Source organism: Sinohyriopsis cumingii, chromosome 10 (assembly GCF_028554795.1).
Source record: "Sinohyriopsis cumingii isolate HCF-2022 chromosome 10, ASM2855479v2, whole genome shotgun sequence".
Taxonomy (NCBI): Eukaryota; Metazoa; Mollusca; class Bivalvia; order Unionida; family Unionidae; genus Sinohyriopsis; species Sinohyriopsis cumingii.
The window spans coordinates 103,721,323-103,742,282 of NC_142970.1; the positions used below are offsets into that span (position 1 = coordinate 103,721,323).

At 37.3% G+C, this 20,960-nt stretch overlaps 1 protein-coding gene across 5 annotated transcripts in view; it reads right to left on the minus strand.

Annotated features, from left to right (window-relative positions):
- The window catches only part of LOC149790749 (putative methyltransferase DDB_G0268948), a 33,368-nt gene extending 19,248 nt beyond the window's left edge, over nt 1–14,120 (minus strand). The window contains exons 1-3 of one of the 5 annotated variants that reach the window (XM_089972814.1): nt 13,620–13,958; nt 11,130–11,605; nt 5,588–5,670 (exon numbers count right to left, since the gene is read on the minus strand). In XM_089972814.1, the coding sequence (XP_089828940.1) occupies nt 5,588–5,670; nt 11,130–11,605; nt 13,620–13,626 (566 nt within the window). In that variant the 5' untranslated portion in view covers nt 13,627–13,958. Of the gene's footprint in view, nt 1–5,587; nt 5,671–11,129; nt 11,606–12,352; nt 12,527–13,619; nt 13,959–13,980 lie in introns of those variants that run through there. The other 4 variants (XM_089972811.1, XM_089972810.1, XM_089972813.1 and 1 more) reach the window with 4 other exon arrangements.
- Between the last annotated feature and the right edge of the window lie 6,840 nt (nt 14,121–20,960).

Sequence of the window (20,960 nt, forward strand, 5' to 3'; positions counted from 1 at the left end):
GTGATAAATGTGTACCTGATCCCGTATGACGATCCAAATTTGCCATTTCAGCAAGTCGGAATATATATATATATATATATATATATATATATATATATATATATATATATATATATATATATATATATATATATAAAACATACGAGGTACCTGTGTTTCTAACAAGCTATTGACAGTATTATACGATATTGATAATAATTTTTTTTAAATCTTCTTGATAAAAATGAAATTTATTGGTTGTCGGAAACAGTCGCGATTTCACTAAACACCTTAAGTAAGCGCAGATAGGTCTTTGCTCTTCTATAACCCATGGCATTACAAACCATTACCCGCTCGCCACACGTGATTGTATCATTTACGCGTGCGGTGAACTATGTGGCGACACTGACGACAGCGTTGTCACTGCAGGTGCAGACAATTGTATCCTTGTATATGAAGTGTTATTGTGGATATACTTCACAAACGCATTGGATATCCGCGTGAACTATTCTGTGGCTCACGTAAATGATTCTTCCCTGCAGTCGTTAATACTTTTGCAAGGCAAATTCTATTAGGTGCCACATTCAGGCCAATACATTATTATTAATTGTGCTTACACTGCATATAATTTATTTTGAAGAGGTTCCTTTTGTTTGAGACCAAAAATACTACAGGAATATGATTATTGATCATGACTAGTCTGCATATAAAATATTCTGCTGGTATTGTTTTCTTTGAGCAAGAGCATTTTATATCTCAGAATTACATTATATATATATATATATATATATATATATATATATATATATATATATATATATATATATATATATATATATATATATATATATATATTTATTAAAGGTTCACAGATTTGATGCTGATGCATATCGTATTTTGAACGAATTTGTGACTCGATCTAATGCAGGAATCATTCGGTCCGTACAATGGAATGTTTGTAACGTCACGGAAATGAATGAATCGCTGTTTTGCTTAAATACATCATACATAGTTAACAAGAGACTCAAAAGAGACACAAAAGAGTATGCTGTTTAAAAAACTTTTCAGTTATGGGTGGTTGCTCCCAAAACACTACAAAGACGAAATGTGTTCCATGCGTTATTGCGTAAAAGGATCTTCCGCACGACATCTGTGTGGAATGTCTTCTTGACCGACGCCAATTCAAATAAACATCTAATGTTGTCCGGTCAACGAAACATTGGACATGTGTGTATCATTGTACCAAGTCGCGTTTGTACCCGCTTGACACCAAGATATACATATTCACCGACGGAATCACCATTCGTGCGTACCGGCACAATATGAATCAACTGATTTCATATCAGACCATCGTGGTAGATATGTATCCCCCGGAAAGACGTGTAAGTCTTCTCACACGAATGCACTGCTTGATGGACGTTGCCCACTCGCCCACGACACCTAAAGGTCAAAAAATATCAATCCAGTTTGTGGTTGTAAATAACACGAAAGAATATACCGGGTCAATAGCACGTCACTGCCCGCCTTTTAACTCCAACGGTGCATACAGAAACAGAACCAATTTGTTTTAAAGTGGGGCTAACACGAGTGGTTGTGAAACTGATTTGTGTGGTAATGGTGACAATCTCCTTCCGAAGAGCCTCGTCAGGTTTTAATCCAATTACGCTTGTGATTTCATTGTTCAACGCTGCTATGACCGATCGAAGATGTGTTACTCGAGAGATCGTTCTTTACGATTCCGTAAGAATTCTTACGTGTACTAATATCCAGATAATCTTTCAGCAAGTGTTCGGCTGAATCGTACCACAATGTCTTGATCACGATGTATATCAACATGTCCAGGACGAACAAGCAGCTTATATTTTGTTAACAACACATCAACGGCTCCGAGAAATTCTTTGTCAGGGTCCATTTTCAACAGCCACGGCCATGTTTGAGGTGAACGTGAGTAAATACTGTTACAAGCCTGGGTTATTTGCTTGACCGAGCTGTGTCAATACCCTGGGATCGATTTCCGCTATTAGTCACAAGTTTACCCCAAATTTCCAAAACTTCTATACAACTTCAGTTCTAAATTAGAAAGCCCGTCGTGTCCATTCTATACATACATTTTACTCTAATCAATGCAAGGCCACAAATCTCACCATTTGCCGAACATACATCAGCCGCACAATTGTATGGTTCTCCTCGTCAACTTTCCGTACCGTCATCAGTTCACGCCGCAGAAACTATACAACTATCATCTAACACAGGGAACTATTTTACCTAGGCCACCTTATGCCAGTCAATTCATGGTTTCCAGGCACATTTCCGCAGTACTACTGCATTTCATTTACCACCATGTCGACATAAACAGTATCTGCTAAGTCCCTTCTTATTGGTCGCATTGTGTAACTTACCGCTTTCCCACCGTAAATAATGCCACTGCAGTCACACCACCAATGAACACCACTCTATTTTAATACGGACTATGGTATTCCAGGGACACTCATTCGGTTTTGACCTGAATTCACTACTAGTGAACCAGGGCATAATAGAAACTTACTAACACTTCACTTCATGACGTTTGCTCCTAGTAATTGTCTAATTATTTCGAGCTAAGGGATATTTCCATTGCACCGAATTCCAATAATCAAACAAGTAATCACAAAAATCTAAGAATTCCTTACAACGGGGCGATATAAACAAATGCGCAAACTCCAAATTTATTACAATACTTTCAAGTCCAGTGAATGCTCACAAGGTCGTGCGCGTCACTGCCATGAAATGTCATCAATATGTTGCCTTTGTCGCGGATTACCTCAGGCACGTGTGCGTATAGATATTAAAATGATCACTTGTTTTTTGTGTCGACCTCGGCAAAATATGTTCGCGGGGTTAATGACATGATAGATCCGGGGATGATTAGTTTGTCAACAAACGAACTCGTGTAAGAGACCCATGATGTATATTACGACACTGAAGGGATTTCTGAAGAGTTTTCCAGTTAAATGTTTCGTGTACACGATGGAAACCGCAACAAGATTGGGTGCTTTTATTACTTTCATTTATACCCCTTTGTACTCATACATTGTGTGCTTGAAATGGTAGTGTTTTTAAAATAAAAAACATAGGAAAGTAGGCTAGTGTAGGGACATTAGAGATTGAGAGATTTTTTTATACTTTAAAATAGTTTTTTTTAAAAAAATTGGTAAGGGAGATGGATGGTGATGTTAATTTTGTTGATTAGGGATATACATTGTTCGATTTTAAACTGCAACTTTTACATGTAAAGATGTGTGGCCAATAGATGGGTGGCATTTATATGTAAGGATTATAAAAAATTATTCTTTTGTCTTTTAAAAAGAGGTTGGTGTTGGGTGGGGATATTATAAAAGGGGTAGAGATTTTGAATTCATAAAGGGGATTATAGGAGAACTGGTGGTAGGTCACTGGTTTGTGAATAGTAAAGATCTATGGACTGGACGGTAGATAATTGGTTTGTGGATAGTAGATACTTGCGTGCTGCATAGTAAATAATTATGTGTTGATAGTAGATATTTGTTTGTTGGATAGCAGATGACTAATTTGTGGATAGTAGATCTTTGAGCTCAGGATATTAGATAACTATGTATTAGATACTAAATAAATGGTTGGTGAATATGAGATAGTGGGATATTCGTAGTAGATAACAGGTTGTTGAATAGTAGATTAATGTGTACTGAATAGTATATTATTGGTTTGTGGATAATAAATCACCGTATACTGAATAGTAAAAAAACTTTGTGTTAATCGGAGATAATTGGTTGATGAATAGTAGGGTCCTAGTTGGTAAATAACAGGTCCATGGGCTCTGGGTATTATTTCCCTGTGAGCTAACAGTTGATAGCTGAGTGCTGGATAGTAAATACATGTTTGTTGGATAGTAGATAATACGGCGTGCATAGTAGATCGCTAGGTGTTGATAATAGATAACTGGCAAGTGGATGGCAGATAACTGGTTGGAGGATAGTTCATGATTATATATTGAGAGCAGATAAATGGTTAGTGGATAGTATATATAACTAGGCATTATATAGTAGGTAACTGGTTTATGGTCAGTAATTACTGGATGTTAATAGCAAATTAATGGGTGATGCATAGTAGATAACTCATTGTTGCATTATATATAAATGTATATTGCATTGTATATAAATGTATATTTTTTTGATAGTATTTAAATAATTGGCAGATAGTAGATGACAGGTAAGTAGATAGCAGGTCGCTAATCTTCGGATATTGAAAACTAGCTTTTGGATAGTGTATAAATGGTTGTTGACAGTAAATCACTGGCTGATGAATAGCAGATAAATTGGTGCCGATAGTAGATAATTGGTTGTTGTTGTTGTTGTTCTAGGGTTTAACGCCATTTTTCAGCACAAGATAGGCTATACATGGCGGCCAGTATAACTGGTGGAGGAAGAATCCTGGAAAACCCAGGGAAGAACCACCGACCCACGAGAAGCTACTGGCAGGCCTTCCCACGTACCCACGCTAGCCGAGCCTTGGACTCGAACCCACGCAGACAGGTGAGATGGCAGTGATCCGGAATGGTGAGCGCTTTAGACCACTCGGCCACTCGGGGCCCCGTAGATAACTGGATGCTGCATAATAAATCAGTGGTTGGTGGATTGTGTATCACTAGGTGTTGATAGTAGATAAATTGGTTAGTGGACAGTAGATCACTAGTTGTAGACTGTAGATAATTAGTAGAGGATATATAACTAGGTTCTGGGTATTGATCAATCGGATAGTGGATAGTGTATGATTCAGTATTGATATGCACGGATAATGAGGATGGTAATTCTATTTTTAAAAGAAAAATAAAGTTTGGTAGGGATGGGGATTTTATATGTGGGAGATATTTAACTTCATAAGTGGAATCATAGCTGGTAAGGGGAGATAAAAAAAAATTAAGTTTTCTTCGTGTGCAGAATAAAATATGGCATTTCAAAGAGTGCAGACAAACTCCCAGTTGTCAGGTTGACATATGTTCGCTTGCACCACTGATTTCGTTGCTCACTGGTCATGGTGAACTTCGACTTTACTTTTTGCTTTCACTTTCAACAGAAAACGAGAGTGAAAATATCGATGGAAGAATAGACACGCTCAATCAGTTGGTATGAATTTATGTAGAAAGCAGCTTGGGTTTAATTTTGCAGAACTATTCTTGTGCCGGATATAGCATTATGAGCGATGCCAAAGCACCATACGTGGAACAGTTCAGTTTTCTCCCCAGACGCACTTCAAAAATCATAGTCACAAGCCACAATCGAAACTCCTTGTATTTATAAATATGCATAACAAAAGTACGTCATCAATAACACAATGAAACAGGTTCGTACACATCAATAAAGGCATCCCTTTTATCGGTGAATAACTAACTACGCTTATCATATAAACCTGTATAAGCTCATACTCGATCAAGTTTTAGAGAAAAATATTTATTTGGCTCTCAACGATTGGGTAAGCTATGCGTATTCATTAGCAACGAGAAAATTTTGTAACTGTCGTCAATGGGTGGAATGAAAATATTGGGCTAACTTTCGCCCCTGGCGTCAATAAATGTGGCAATGAAAAATGTAGATACCTTTTTATATCCTGGAAAGGAAAATCAACGTTGCTATATTTTTCACCAACATGTCGAGTCCGAGAGTCCATACACTTAAATAACTGAAAAAGAAAAAAGGATTTAGTTCAAGTGACATTGTCAACATCGATTGTATTGAAACTGTAATGAAGTACGTAAATCTGCCATAGTCAGCTTTTATCACACTCGGTTCAGCAAAGGAATATTGCCACATTAAAATCAAAGCAATATTTTTTTAAAAGATAATCTTGAAGTTTTCAATAACTAAAGTGAACTTTGAATTTTTTTAAATCAAAAGTATAGCAAGCAAAGATGCATAAAATAAAAGCGAATTGAATCTATCTTCACACTCTTGACTGTTACCAAATAACATTTTATTGCATGTTGTTGTTGCTGTTGTTGATTATGCCATCATTATCATTTATTATTATTATTATTCCCCGGTTCTAGTCTCGGATTCAGCCAATGTGGGTATGCGAGAAAGCATGCCAGTAGCTTCTCATGGGTCGGTGATTCTTTCAGGGGTTTTCCGGGGTTCTTCCTCCATCATTAATACTGGCCCCATATATAGCCTATCGTGTGCTGAAAAATGGCGTTAAACCCCACAACAACAACAAATTATTATTATTTGGTGTGTTTCATAAGGTGCGTATGCTGCAACTTTCTGTTGCTGGACCGTGTATCTGTAAGAGGCTTTATTACACACATTGATCGGTATGTATCTATAAAACGCATTATTGCCCACATTGTTGCACTGTGTATCTATAAAACGCGTTATTGCCCACATTGCTGCACTGTGTATCTATAAAACGCATTATTACCCACACTGTTGCACTGTATATCTATAAAACGCATATTTGCCCACATTGTTGGACTGTAGATCTGAAATAGGCCTTATTGCCCACATTGGTGGAACGTGGATCTGTAATAGGCCTTATTGCCCACATTGTTGGAACCTGGATCTGTAACGGGCCTTATTGCCCACATTGTTGGAACGTGGATCTGTAATATGCCTTATTGCCCACATTGATGGAACGTGGATCTGTAACGGGCCTTATTGCCCACATTGTTGGAACGTGGATCTGTAATAGGCCTTATTGCCCACATTGTTGGAACGTGGATCTGTAATATGCCTTATTGCCCACATTGATGGACTGTGGATCTGTAATAGGCCTTATTGCCCACACTGATGGACTGTGGATCTGTAAAAGGTTTTTTTTTTGCTCACATAGTTGGACTGTGTATCTGTAAGATTGTTATTGTCCACATTGTTGGACGTGGATCTGTAAAAGGTTTTATTGCCCACGTAGTTGGACTGTCTATATGCTAGAGTGCTATTGTCGACATCATTGGACTGTTTATCTGTTCGAGTCTAATTGTTCACATTATTGGACTGTGTATCTGTAAGAGGCCTTTTTGTTGACATTATTGGACTGTGTATCTGTAAGAGTTTTATTGTCCATATTATTGGACTGTGTATCTATTAGAATCTTATTGTTCACATTATTGGACTGTGTATCTGTAATAGTCGTATTGTCCACATTATTGGACTGTGTCTCTGTAAGAGTGTTATTGTCCACATTATTGGACTGTGTATCTGTAATAGTCGTATTGCCCACATTATTGGACTGTGTATCTGTAATAGTCGTATTGTCCACATTATTGGACTGTGTATCTGTAACAGTCGTATTTGCCCACATTGTTGGACTGTGTATCTGTAATAGTCGTATTGCCCACATTATTGGACTGTGTATCTGTAATAGTCGTATTGTCCACATTATTGGACTGTGTATCTGTAACAGTCGTATTTGCCCACATTGTTGGACTGTGTATCTGTAAGAGTCGTATTGCCCACATTGTTGGACTGTGTATCTGTAATAGTCGTATTGCCCACATTATTGGACTGTGTATCTGTAATAGTCGTATTGTCCACATTATTGGACTGTGTATCTGTAACAGTCGTATTTGCCCACATTGTTGGACTGTGTATCTGTAACAGTCGTATTTGCCCACATTATTGGACTGTGTATCTGTAATATTCGTATTGCCCACATTATTGGACTGTGTATCTGTAATAGTCGTATTGCCCACATTGTTGGACTGTGTATCTGTAAGAGTGTTATTGTCCACATTGTTGGACTGTGTATCTGTAATAGTCGTATTGTCCACATTATTGGACTGTGTATCTGTAACAGTCGTATTGCCCACATTGTTGGACTGTGTCTCTGTAAGAGTGTTATTGTCCACATTATTGGACTGTATCTCTGTAAGAGTGTTATTGTCCACATTATTGGACTGTGTATCTGTAATAGTCGTATTGCGCACATTATTGGACTGTGTATCTGTAATAGTCGTATTGCCCACATTGTTGGACTGTGTATCTGTAAGAGTGTTATTGTCCACACTGTTGGACTGTGTATCTGTAATAGTCGTATTGTCCACATTATTGGACTGTGTATCTGTAACAGTCGTATTGCCCACATTGTTGGACTGTGTCTCTGTAAGAGTGTTATTGTCCACATTGTTGGACTGTGTATCTGTAATAGTCGTATTGCCCACATTATTGGACTGTGTATCTGTAATAGTCGTATTGCCCACATTATTGGACTGTGTCTCTGTAAGAGTGTTATTGTCCACATTGTTGGACTGTGTATCTATTTGTAAGAGTGTTAATGTCGACATTATTGGACTGTATATCTGTAATAGTCGTATTGCCCACATTTTTAGACTGTGGATCTGTAAGACCTTATTGCCCACATTATTGGACTGTGTATCTGTAATAGTCGTATTGCCCACATTATTGGACTGTGTATCTGTAATAGTCGTATTGCCCACATTATTGGACTGTGTATCTGTAATAATCGTATTGCCCACATTATTGGACTGTGTATCTGTAATAGTCGTATTGCCCACATTGTTGGACTGTGTCTCTGTAATAGTCGTATTGCCCACATTATTGGACTGTGTATCTGTAATAGTCGTATTGCCCACATTGTTGGACTGTGTCTCTGTAATAGTCGTATTGCCCACATTGTTGGACTGTGTATCTGAAAGAGTCTTTTTGTCCACATTATTGGACTGTGTATCTGTAACAGTTTCATTGTCCACATTGTTGGACTGTGTATCTGTAATAATCGTATTGTCCACATTATTGGACTGTGTCTCTGTAAGAGTGTTATTGTCCACATTATTGGACTGTGCATCAGTAATAGTCGTATTGCCCACATTGTTGGACTGTATATCTGTAATAGTCGTATTGCCCACATTGTTGGACTGTGTATCTGTAAGAGTGTTATTGTTCACATTGTTGGACTGTGTATCTGTAATAGTCGTATAGCCCACATTATTGGACTGTGTATCTGTAATAGTCGTATTGCCCACATTGTTGGACTGTATATCTGTAATAGTCGTATTGCCCACATTGTTGGACTGTGTATCTGTAAGAGTGTTATTGTTCACATTGTTGGACTGTGTATCTGTAATAGTCGTATTGCCCACATTGTTGGACTGTATATCTGTAATAGTCGTATTGCCCACATTGTTGGACTGTGTATCTGTAAGAGTGTTATTGTTCACATTGTTGGACTGTGTATCTGTAATAGTCGTATAGCCCACATTATTGGACTGTGTATCTGTAATAGTCGTATAGCCCACATTATTGGACTGTGTATCTGTAATAGTCGTATAGCCCACATTATTGGACTGTGTATCTGTAATAGTCGTATTGCCCACATTGTTGGACTGTGTATCTGTAATATTCGTATTGCCCATATTATTGGACTGTGTATCTGCAACAGTTTTATTGTCCACATTATTGGACAGTGGATCTGTAAGAGTATTATTGTCCACATTGTTGGACTGTTTATCTGTGAGGGTAACATGGTCCACATTATTCTTTATGTCCGGTAACATTATGGGACTGTTAAAAGAGGTCTTAATGTTCGCAAGCTATGCAATGACCACATGTCGAATAAATTGTATTGATTTCTTCGTCAATTTTATAAACAAATTCATTGTTTGACTGATTTATTTATTGATTGATTGATTGATGTATCTATTTAGACAATTATTGGATGACTGTAATCAATACATTGCTAGTTCAAGAAGAAGATTTACAAATGCCAATTCTAGTCATATCCTGCTAATTATTTGGTTTGCTGACATTCAGTAATTTGCAGACATTAAGGACGATTGGAGAAAGAAGGCCTCCTACCTATGCAGCAGAAACTACAAACATGTTTACTCTATACACTAAATCCGAATGAATGATAAACATTGCAAAAGACAATAAAAGTAATGTTGGACATTATCTTTTCACTGATGAGTTTTTCGCTCGGTTTTTGACACCAGCATGTGCTAGGTCTTACTGCCTTTGGTGTCTATCTCATCGTACACATGCTATGTCATACTATCCTACGGTACTTACATTGAGATCACTCCCGGCTTTTCTGCATTAACTTTTAATCTCGCCTGATCAAAGCAATCCGTCGACGTTTCAGGGCCGCTCACACAAGAAAACTAGCCGAGATAAAAGCTGATACTTTGGCCACTACATCTCTTGCACAATTTGTATAGCAAACTTTGAAGAGAAAATGTTGCTCGAATAGGACATGTTTTTTAAAGATGTCAAAGTCCAGTTTTCAAAGCATGGTCTTTAATTATATGCAATGTTTGTAAAATGATGTAGTACACCAAAATACACTGAAATAAGTAGTTACTATTTATCTCTGTAGGCATAAGATGAAATTCGTAAACCATCCTACTTCTGTAGCATCCATGTCGAAGTGCTTTTATTTCACGAGTGGACTCAAGGTTCTGCGATGCTACATAGCTTTCTACTTATTTGAATGTATACGTTTACGGTTCAAAATTTCTACTGCAATGAACTGCCCGCGAAGATCCTGGTTGACACGAAAAGCCACTGTCACAAAATTTCAAAGTATTGCGCATGCTCCTGACATAATATGATCATACAAATTGTTTATCTTACCTCAGAAATGAATGAATATTCTAAGACGATAATTGCGTGTAAGTTAGATCTACCCGTATTTACGCACGTTAAATCTGCACCAAATTGTGAACACACTGGACCCAGATTTTGCCTTGCATAATTCGGAAAGAATTATTCTTAGCGTACTTAATGTTAAGATTAGTTTTGACAAGGAAGCATTCTTGTTCACCAATCTACCTAATCTTGCAACTGTAGTTTAGTACAGCTATTATTTTCTTCTTTAAACTTTGGCGACTAACACCGTTGATATGAATTAGATTTAACGCCTAGTTATTCATCCAATTTTCCTCTTGAATTTGTTATTTCTAAGAAATAACCATCAGGTCAATCAAAAGCACTGCATTAAATCACAGTCGCTTGGCATTGATGATCATCGCCATTTTCCAAAGCAAACTAACATGTATGAAACTAAACTACTTCTCCAAAAGCGGTCACGTGGTATGGGTAGCAATACTGTATTCCAAGAGAAATGAGTGAGGATATAATGCTTAGTTTCAGACTGGTAGATGTAACATGCAGTAAAATACATACCTCAACATAGAAGGCTTCAACGTGTGGACAGTCAGCGCGTGGCATCAAATAGGAGTACACAGCCAAAACGCCACCTGGCTTTAAAACTCTTTTTGCTTCTTGCACAAATTTCGGAATGTCAAACCAATGCATAGACACTCCAGCCGTCACAAGATCAACTGTATGGTCGTCAAGAAAACTAAGATCTTCCGCTTGACCTACACGGAATGTGATCTTTTTCCCGTATTTTGACTTTGCAGCCTTTATTTGATCTTCGCTGATGTCTATCCCAATCACTGACCGGAAATGGCGACATAAACGATGGCAACTTTGGCCACTCCCACAGCCTACGTCAACGGCCAATAGGAAACATCCATCTTTGCAGTGATCAACTATGGAATCAAATATCCAGTCGGGATGCGGAAGTCGGAACTTCGCATAGGCCGTTGTGCAGATCTCTCCTTTAAAAAATTCTGCCATTCTGCTGAATGTAGACTCTACAAATATATGGGGAAAAAAGAACGACGGGTTATATGTTAGCACTGCTTTCCTTTGTATAACTGCCAAATCTGATAAATGCTTCTGAGAGAAATATATAAGAAAGAGAGATAATAACGACTGTTTACAATACTCACCCTTACAAACTCAAAGCAAGACAAGTCAAAATTATTGCTGGTTTTTGTTTCTTTTCTTACCATCTATCTATTTGTGTGAATATATGTATACACTTACATGTATGTATGTATGTATGTATGTATGTTTTTGAATCACTACTTCAGTTTGTCTTCTTGTTAAGTTTGATAAATGCTTTTGAGTTGGACCGCCCTGGTGGCCTAGTGGTTAGAGTGTCCGCCACGGATGCGGGAGGTCGTGGGTTCGATCCCCGACAGAGTCAAACCAAAGACTTACACAAATGGTAATAACAGCTGCCTCGCTTGGCGCTCAGCATTAAGAGGTTAGTGTTAGGATTGGCTGGCCTGGTGGCAGAACAATATTACTGGGTGAGACATCATGCTACATGTCTGCGGCATGATGCTCCAGTGCTAGACATGACTATAAACTGCCACAATGCATACATCGTAGCGATATGACTGAAAAATTGTTTAAAGCTACATTAAAATCCAAACCACACAAAACATCGCTTTGGAGTTGGACGGAGAGAGATAGCTGAAAGAGTCATGTACTGTGCAATCAAATCGATAAATGAGAGAGAGAGAGAGAGAGAGAGAGATCAATACACTCACCCACATAATTATATAAACCGGAGTTTTAATCTTAAGTCGTGACCATGCATTTACAATACATGCACTCAAAAGATAACCCTTTCTTGACCCTAATCAAATCGAGCAAATACCTTTCTTTGGCTATGCAGTCTAAGATGGCGTGATCTAGACAGTGCAATAGTTTATATGGATGGCGACGCAGGTTGTTTGAATGGCGGAAACGTCTATCCGATCTCCCCATATCTATGTTCCCTAGTTCTAAACAAAGAGCGGACGTCAAAATGTGCAGATTGTCGTCCTGAACAGCAGATGATTTGTGAAGTCAAGACTACATTAATATTCAATTTAATGTCTTCCGAGCTGAAGGCGACACTCCGTGTCAGGGTTGTCGCTCTTTAAAGACAATACAATTCTTTGTATACAGTTTATATCAAAACTTGAGGATGATCCGCATATGTTTCAAGGTCTTCTTCGTGAAAGGAAAATGGGTTTATTCAGGACAGCTGTAGTGTGTGTGTGTGTGTGTGTGTGTGTGTGTGATTCGGATTTTTAACGTAGCTTTAAAAAAAAAGTCAGTCATATCACTAAGATGCCTGCAGTGTGGCAGTTTATAGTGACGTCTAGCACTGGGGCATCATGCCGCAGACATGTATGATGTTCCACCCAGTCACATTATCCTAACACCAGATCGACCAGTCCTAACACTAATGTTGTTGTTGTTGTTGTTGTGGGGTTTAACGCCATTTTTCAGCACGATAGGCTATACATGGCGACCAGTATTAATGGTGGAGGAAGAACCCGGAGAACCCCGGAAAGAACCACCGACCCACGAGAAGCTACTGGCTCCTAACACTAAGCTCTTAATGCTGATCACCGAGCGAGGCAGATGTTAGTACCATTTTTGTAAGTCTTTGGTATGACTCGGCAGGGGTGCGAACCTGCGACCTCCTGCATCCGAAGAAGACGTTCTAACCACTAGACCACTCGAGCGGTCAGGACTGATGTAGCAAATATTTTCAAGAAATTATTCTTGATTCTACAGCTATAGTATAACAACAATGGTCTTACTTTAACTGAGAACTTAACCAAGAATTTAATGTGACTCAGGCCTGATTTCAGTGGCAAATGGAAAGTTGGAGTCCATCAATATAGAAAGAAAAAAAAAGCATATTTAAAGAACTGTCCCTATAGGACAGCAGTCTTTAAAAAAATTGAAACTTATGACAGGCACGATAAAAAGCTACTGCGATCAGCTGACATTATAAGTTAATTAGGGATCTGTACTTACCTTCCATATCCAGCAAATTGTCCGAGTTGCACTTTTAAATATAATAACTTTGGGCAAACACTTTGATGGGCTGATCACCAGGTGGTAGTGAACGTTCCAATCTTTGTTGCAGATATTTTGTGTTTTTTGAATAACTGTACACCCTCATGTACAGCTTTGATTAAATCTCCTGTTAGTCCGGGTTTCCTCGGACCCTTGCCACCCCATTTTTGATATTTGTTTTTTATGTTGGTGTGTACGGTCAGAGTGCTCTGCCTATCGAAAAGTTGGAATTCCCCGACAAAATTTGGTGTCGGCATAGGGTACTCGCCTACTAACAGGCCTAGCAAACTCAAATGACCTTACATTGAGCCATACTTACATTAAATCGATAGGGAAATCATTTATCTTCTCAGAAATTACAAGTATAACACCGATTTTGTCTTTAATCCGTTGTCGGACGAGACGAAACTAAAACGTTGATGAAATTTGACCTCGTTCCCATCATTTGCCTTGCTAGTCACATGACTAGCCAATCTCGCGGCCGATATGTATACCACGTCACATGTCAAATAGTCACATGATAACAACAAACCCGCGTTGACATGTGGCTTCAGCGTGATCAATCTGCCTCTTTCTAGGATGATGCGACAGCGACATGTTTCCGGTTGGTGTCATCTCAATTAATATGTTGAAAACCATGTGTTCTTTCGTGTTATTGTAGACATTGCGTGACTTTCATTCAATATTTTCGAGTGTTTGCTTCAACAACATTGGAAAATAATTGTACTATGATGGAGTGTTCATGCTGCGGCACTGAGTTTCGGGAAAAAAAAGGATTTAAAAGATAGCCATTCATTCTAAATTTAAAGGTGGACCTAGTGCGGTCTCTCTAAACACCCCAAGACACCCCAAGACTCTCCTAGAACACCCCAATATTACATATATTGGCACCAAAGCTCTCATAAACGTACTAAGAAGCGAAAAAAAGCAAAAACACATACGGACATTGTTACCATCAATGATTAATAGTATTGGTTGATGTCCCTATTTCCAATAACCTACGGAAACTAACCCTTATGCATCAAATCTCTTTAATTTTATAATATTATTAAACAATTTCCTTATTTATTGGCTATGCACCATACTTCTCTCATTTATTTTGTTATAAACTGTTTATATACAAATTTTAATTTTAAATCGTGCATCAACATTTTTGATAGAGACGTTTAGAATACATGACCAAAGAGTGTTACAAGCTCCACGCGAGTGATTTCCCTTGATTTTATGTCGCCGTGAAGGAAAGTTGCTCTGTAATTCCTTTCGATTTTACATCAATGTCGTGCTTGATATATCAGATGTAATTTATCTAAACTGACTGATTATACAGGCCATTTAATGATTGGTACAATCACATAGACAATTAATTATCAATAATAACTCACAAACCACCAAGTCGTTTAATTCTCAGTATGAATTACTCTGTCTCAATAGCAAATCCAGAGGACATGCCAAATATATTACCCAAATTACAGACTGATTAAAAGAAGAAAAACGATGAAACACACATAACTGGTTTATTTTAGAAGTTATTAATGCTTTCGCAAGCATAGTAATAGAATATACAAGGTAGATTTTCATCGTTTTAAATTTATTTAATGTAGCAAGTTTCTAGCTGAAATCAGAATATATATGAGCTATCGAATTTACATTATTTTTACCAAAATAACTTTCCAATGTTTCCATAAAGAAAATATAAAATTAACTTTTAGTAAATCAAGCCATTATCAACACTATCAAACAACAATGCATATTTATTGACTACTGAGTTCTCTAGCAAATCGTGCTTTCTTCGCATTATATTTACAAATAAATTGCATAAAGAGTTATTGACGAGTAAAACGATGGTATAACGTATCAAAGAGTTGTCGGAAACAGTACAAACGATCATCCGATATGTACTGATCCTGTCCTTCTGTACACAGACGCTTCTTACAGAACTTACAAGAGCTTTCTGGAACATATTGCTACAGAGCTAGATAGAGGTGTTTAGTCCGTGGAAGTAAGAGTGCTGGAAATGATGGAATTTGGAAGTGATCATGAGAAGAGTATAACCAAGCCAATATAGCCTGTATTCCCCTCGGTTACACGCTATCTTTGCACGAGACATCTGAAGGATAATGTCAGGCACTTCCTTCAAAATAAAATATGGGTATAAAAGAGTGAACGTGATATAATAAAGACCCAAATATTTGATACCGGTGTCATCACAGACGCAAATACTACAATATATTTTGAAAGTCGATCAGAACGTTTGGAAACAGTCATCAACGAACGGCATCCGACATTTGCACCATACTTTATAAATAACTTGAAACCAAGACTACATAAATATTTTTTCAAAAAGATAGCTGCAAAAATATTGAACGCGTGAATTTGACTAATGACAATGCATCCATCAATAACATTCTACAACTTTTCGTTTGACTGGAAACCACAACACGCGCAAGATCTAATACATAAACTTTTCAGCGTGACACAGCACTTTTATAAAAGTATTAATAAATAATTCACTTACGAAGCACCTATAAAAAGACTAAGGAAACCGCAAAATCGGATGTCCTAGATGTCCTTAACGAACCGTGTAATCGGCTAGGACTCCGGTCTCTTGCTAAATAAAGTATAAATAACATTCAATCTCTAAAAACATTAATTAATAAATAACTTAAAGAGGTAATATCTAAAAACTTATAAATAACATAACGTAGGAAACACACCCTAAACACCTCGACTAGTAATACCATAATAACCTTGAAAATCTCTCTTCATACATGATTTCTACTAAGAACCTCTATAAACAGCATAGAACATCCCCCCTCCTTTTAGAACATTTTGAAGAAGAAAAAAGAAAAGAAAAAAAAATCGCAAGAAACACCAGGCAAATGCAACAAGAAACCAGCGATGTAAAGCAAGCAGGACCGTTCCCGAGCTCTCCTTCCCACTAATGACAGCCAACCATTCAGCTGTAGGGACCTTTATGGACCCACAGATTGAGGCCAAACTATCAGGGTTCCTTGAATCCATAAAAGCCTGGGGGAGGTGGCACCATCCCCTTCCCCAGGAACAGCTAGCAGACTGCGGTGCAGTCAGAAAAAAGTGGCACATGCACAATTGTGCGCACGCAACTATAATTAAACTCAACAACAAGTGACACAGCACCATTTCATGGCTGATAGAAGCGCTCTGTACGACAGCGCGAATTAACAGTTAACGAAAAAGGAACACATTTGTCACATACGTGACAGCATCTGGAGGTGCAAATCCGAAAAACAAACCACGGAGATTTTCAGAAACGTCCTCAAGGACATTAAACATATATAGAAATAAAAGTACATGAAATCACTAAATGGAAAATACACCGTAATTAATAAAGCTACATGTATTATTATTATATACTACTACTTATTAAATATATATTGTGTTTTGGAAAGCTAAATGATATTAAGAATTGACATGTATCTGTAATCGTAGTATTGATTTATTGTATAGAAGATTTCGCTACTAACTTCATGCTCATTAATAATTAATTTAGAAATAATTTTGGAAACTACAGAACATGATATATTGGCATTTAAAGTCAAACATTTAGTACTTCTCAACTACTTCAAACAATGTTGGAGTCAGCCTGAAATATTGAAATTAGTAAGATTTTTTTACTAATCGCTAATTGATTCAATATTTAATTATTTTCATTATGTTCTAAAAATAAAGAAATTCTATAACTATGAAGTTGGTAAGCTTGAAGGAAAAAAAATTATATATATATATACTTTTATATCTAAAATGTATGAATATACAAGCATCATCTATGCTACTTGGTATGTTCAATTCAGAAATAGATAAATAAATAAATATTTAAGAGAGAAAGACTGACAGAATAAAAAAGGATAATGAATCATTACACTAACCTGTATCTTAAATGCGATGCTGACATTTCCCGCATATATTACAAGACAAAATAAGCTAACGAGGCATGATTATGATATTGTACACAAGGATAAAACGCTATTGTCGCAATTAACACATTTCAGTTCATATTGTACCAAAATATATCCGATCGAAAAGTCACAATATAAATTGTAATTACTATAAATTAATCCACAATTTAAACACATGTGTGGCTCTTTTGTACAAATTTAAAGAGTGTGGTGCGTTTAATTTTCAAACCTTTTTATTTTCATTCAAATTAGCATGCATTGATTAACTTAATAAAAGTGACTTTAATTATAGTTAACTGTTTACATCTTTTTTTTAATTTATTGCAGACATCAATGAATAACCATGCAATTAGTGCGAATGACCAATAGCAGTGTGCTAATTATTGTTTCTAAAACAAATCGGATTTTATTGCAAATTTCTAGTGTGCAGTGAATGTGATTTCTTTTCATTCAGATTAGCGTGCATTCATTAACTTAATAAATGTGACTTTAATTTTAATTAACTGTTGACATTTTTTTCGGCGATTTAGAGATGTGTTGGTATCTTCTTTAATTGTAGACGTCAATGAATAATCGCGTGATTAGTGGAAATTAATATTAGTGCTAATTATTATTTTCAATATGCATGAATTGGGGGCGAATTGTCCTTTGACTGGAGTTGAAGTGTCTTGGGGTCGAAATGTCTAGGGAATTTTCTTGGGGTCGAAATGTCTTGCTCCAATGTGGTATTGCTACTTATTTATAAATGTTGATAAATATTCGTGTTACTGCACCCGAACACTCTTCGTCGAAATGAAATGAGTTATTTCCCTTGGCAAATCTTTGATCTCGCTACTTTTTCTGTTAAATAAACAATCGCTAAATATTCACTTTTTGTTTCTCTGTTTGTTTGTGTTGTTGTTGAAATTTAAGGTGGGTAAATGATTGAGTCTTGATGTACTTTTTGAGAATCTTGGGGTGTCCTGGGGTGTCTTGGGGTGTCCTGGGGTGTCTTGGGGTGTCCTGGGGTGTCTTGGGGTGTTTAGTGAGACCCGGACCTAGTGCGGCAGAATCACTTGAAAAAAAAATATATATAGGGATGTTGGTTCTAACCTGTAACAATATAATATTAGAACCCCCATCCCTTGATTCAAGGACGGATACTCCAAATTTTCTTTGCAGCTAACCCCTGTGTGAAGAACATGCATTCATTTGTACTGAGTGCAGCCTGACAATAAAATCCCTGGATTTAAACAAGACTAACCTTGATGAAGTAGAAGAGAAATTCTGAAAAATTGGAAAATCAGAGTTGTATATAGGAAGTAAGATTCAAACCACGCCAACACACAGAGGAAATTCTAAGAAAGCCAAGGTTATCTAAACACCAAGAAAAGTATACCAACACAAGTTGACGTCAAGAAAATCTTTGACGGAAGAAAAGGTAAGTACATAGCATCTATAAAAATCCAGGATAACCATTTCTTATTATAATTCAGCATAAGTTCGTTATTGTACATGTAACGATATTAAATGTAAAATAAAATTTTGAAGCTGATAATTCCATGTCTGTAATGAGAAAAGATTAAACTAACCTGTAAACAGGCCATCCATCCATATCTAGGAATAATTGTGACTTTCTTTTATCTTAAACTAGACATCACTTACTGTGAATAACACTTCCATTGGGAAGGCAATAAAACTTTTGGCACACTCAAGATATTGAAATGGTCTGCGACAACTCTTTAAAAATAGCAAATATGCCAAGAAAGCTGCAGTTTATGTCATTTGTAATGCAGTGAAGCAGGAGATCTGCAGGTTTCCAAACGTGGTTTAAATGGTGGACAGTCATCAATTTTGGATTTTGAATGGGACAAAATGATGTATGATGCCAATAAATGTTGCCCCATTTGAGAGCACTCTTGAATGGGATCAGTGTGTCTTTGTGTCTAAGTTCAGTGGGCAATTCATTCCACGTTGCTGGGCCCTGGTATGCAAAACAAAAAGCTGTCCATATGACTTTATTTTCATAGCGAGAATAATGAGTATACGATTGTCAGAAGAGGAGCGTAAGAATCTTTGCTGGTGTGTACACATGTGTGAGGTAGGATAGGTATGTTCGACTAGAGTCTGACAGTGAAATGTAGCACAGAGAACACATTTTGTGTTTGATTGTTTGATTATGGATCGAATGGATAGCCAGTGTAGGGTACAGAGCAGTGGGGAGGTGTGTTCTGATCGTGGTACTCTAAGCATGTTCCGAGCAGCTGTGTTTTGAAGTTTCTGGAGCAGATATTGAGATGAACCAGACAGAATTGAGTTACATTAGTCCAGTCTTGAAAGTACTAATGAACACACAAGTGTTTTAGTGGCATAAACTGAAAGATATTTGCGAATGGAGCTGATGCGTCTCAGCTCAATATATGCAGCCTTGCATATGTTCATGACATGTTGGTGCAATGTGAGAGTACTGTCCAGAGTAACACCTAGGTTTCGTAATGATTGTGTGAATTTAATGTTGGTGTTGCTGATATTTACTGTTTGAGGTAAAGGATGTGAATGAGAAAGTCTTTGTCTTGTGATCAGAATGGCCTCAGTTTTATCATCATTCATCTGCAGCTTGTTACATGTCATCCATGATTTCACATCAGAAATGCACCTCTTTACACCTTGGATGTTAGCATCAACTTCAGTTGGGTGGCTAGATTTTTATATTTGGGTGTCATCAGCGTACAATTGGTGAGACACTGGATGATGATCTATGACACTTGAGAGCGGCAGAGTGTATAGAATGAAGAGAACAGTTCCAAGAACAGACCCTGTGAAACACCACAAGATAGATCAACTGGGCTGGAATGTATTCCATTAGCGGAACCAATTTGTGTCCTGTTGACCCAAGTAGGACTTGAACCGCAGTAAGACTGCATCATGAATGCCAAATACATGCCGGAGACGGTGAAATAGTATATAATGGTCTATTGTGTCAAATGCTGCAGACAAATAAAGGAGGGTGAGAACTGTAATCTTTCCGCTATCCAAAGCAGAGAGAATGTCATTAACTTCTTTTAGAAGAGTAGTTTCAGTACTGTGGCAAGGGCGATATGCAGATTGTGCATTTCTAAAAAGACTGTTTGAATTCAGAAGAGATACAAGCTGGGATATAACAACCTTTTCTAAGATTTTTCATATGAATGGGAGATTAGAAACTGGGCGGTAGTTCTTTAAATCGTTATGGTCTAGTGTTGGTTACTTCAGCAGAGGCTTTACAATGGCAGTTTAGAAAAATGATGGGAATTGCCCGAATGAGAGAGAGGTATTGTTTTACAATGATACAGCTGTAACACTGATAGACTTTGTTTAGGTACCATATTAGAATCACATAATGCAC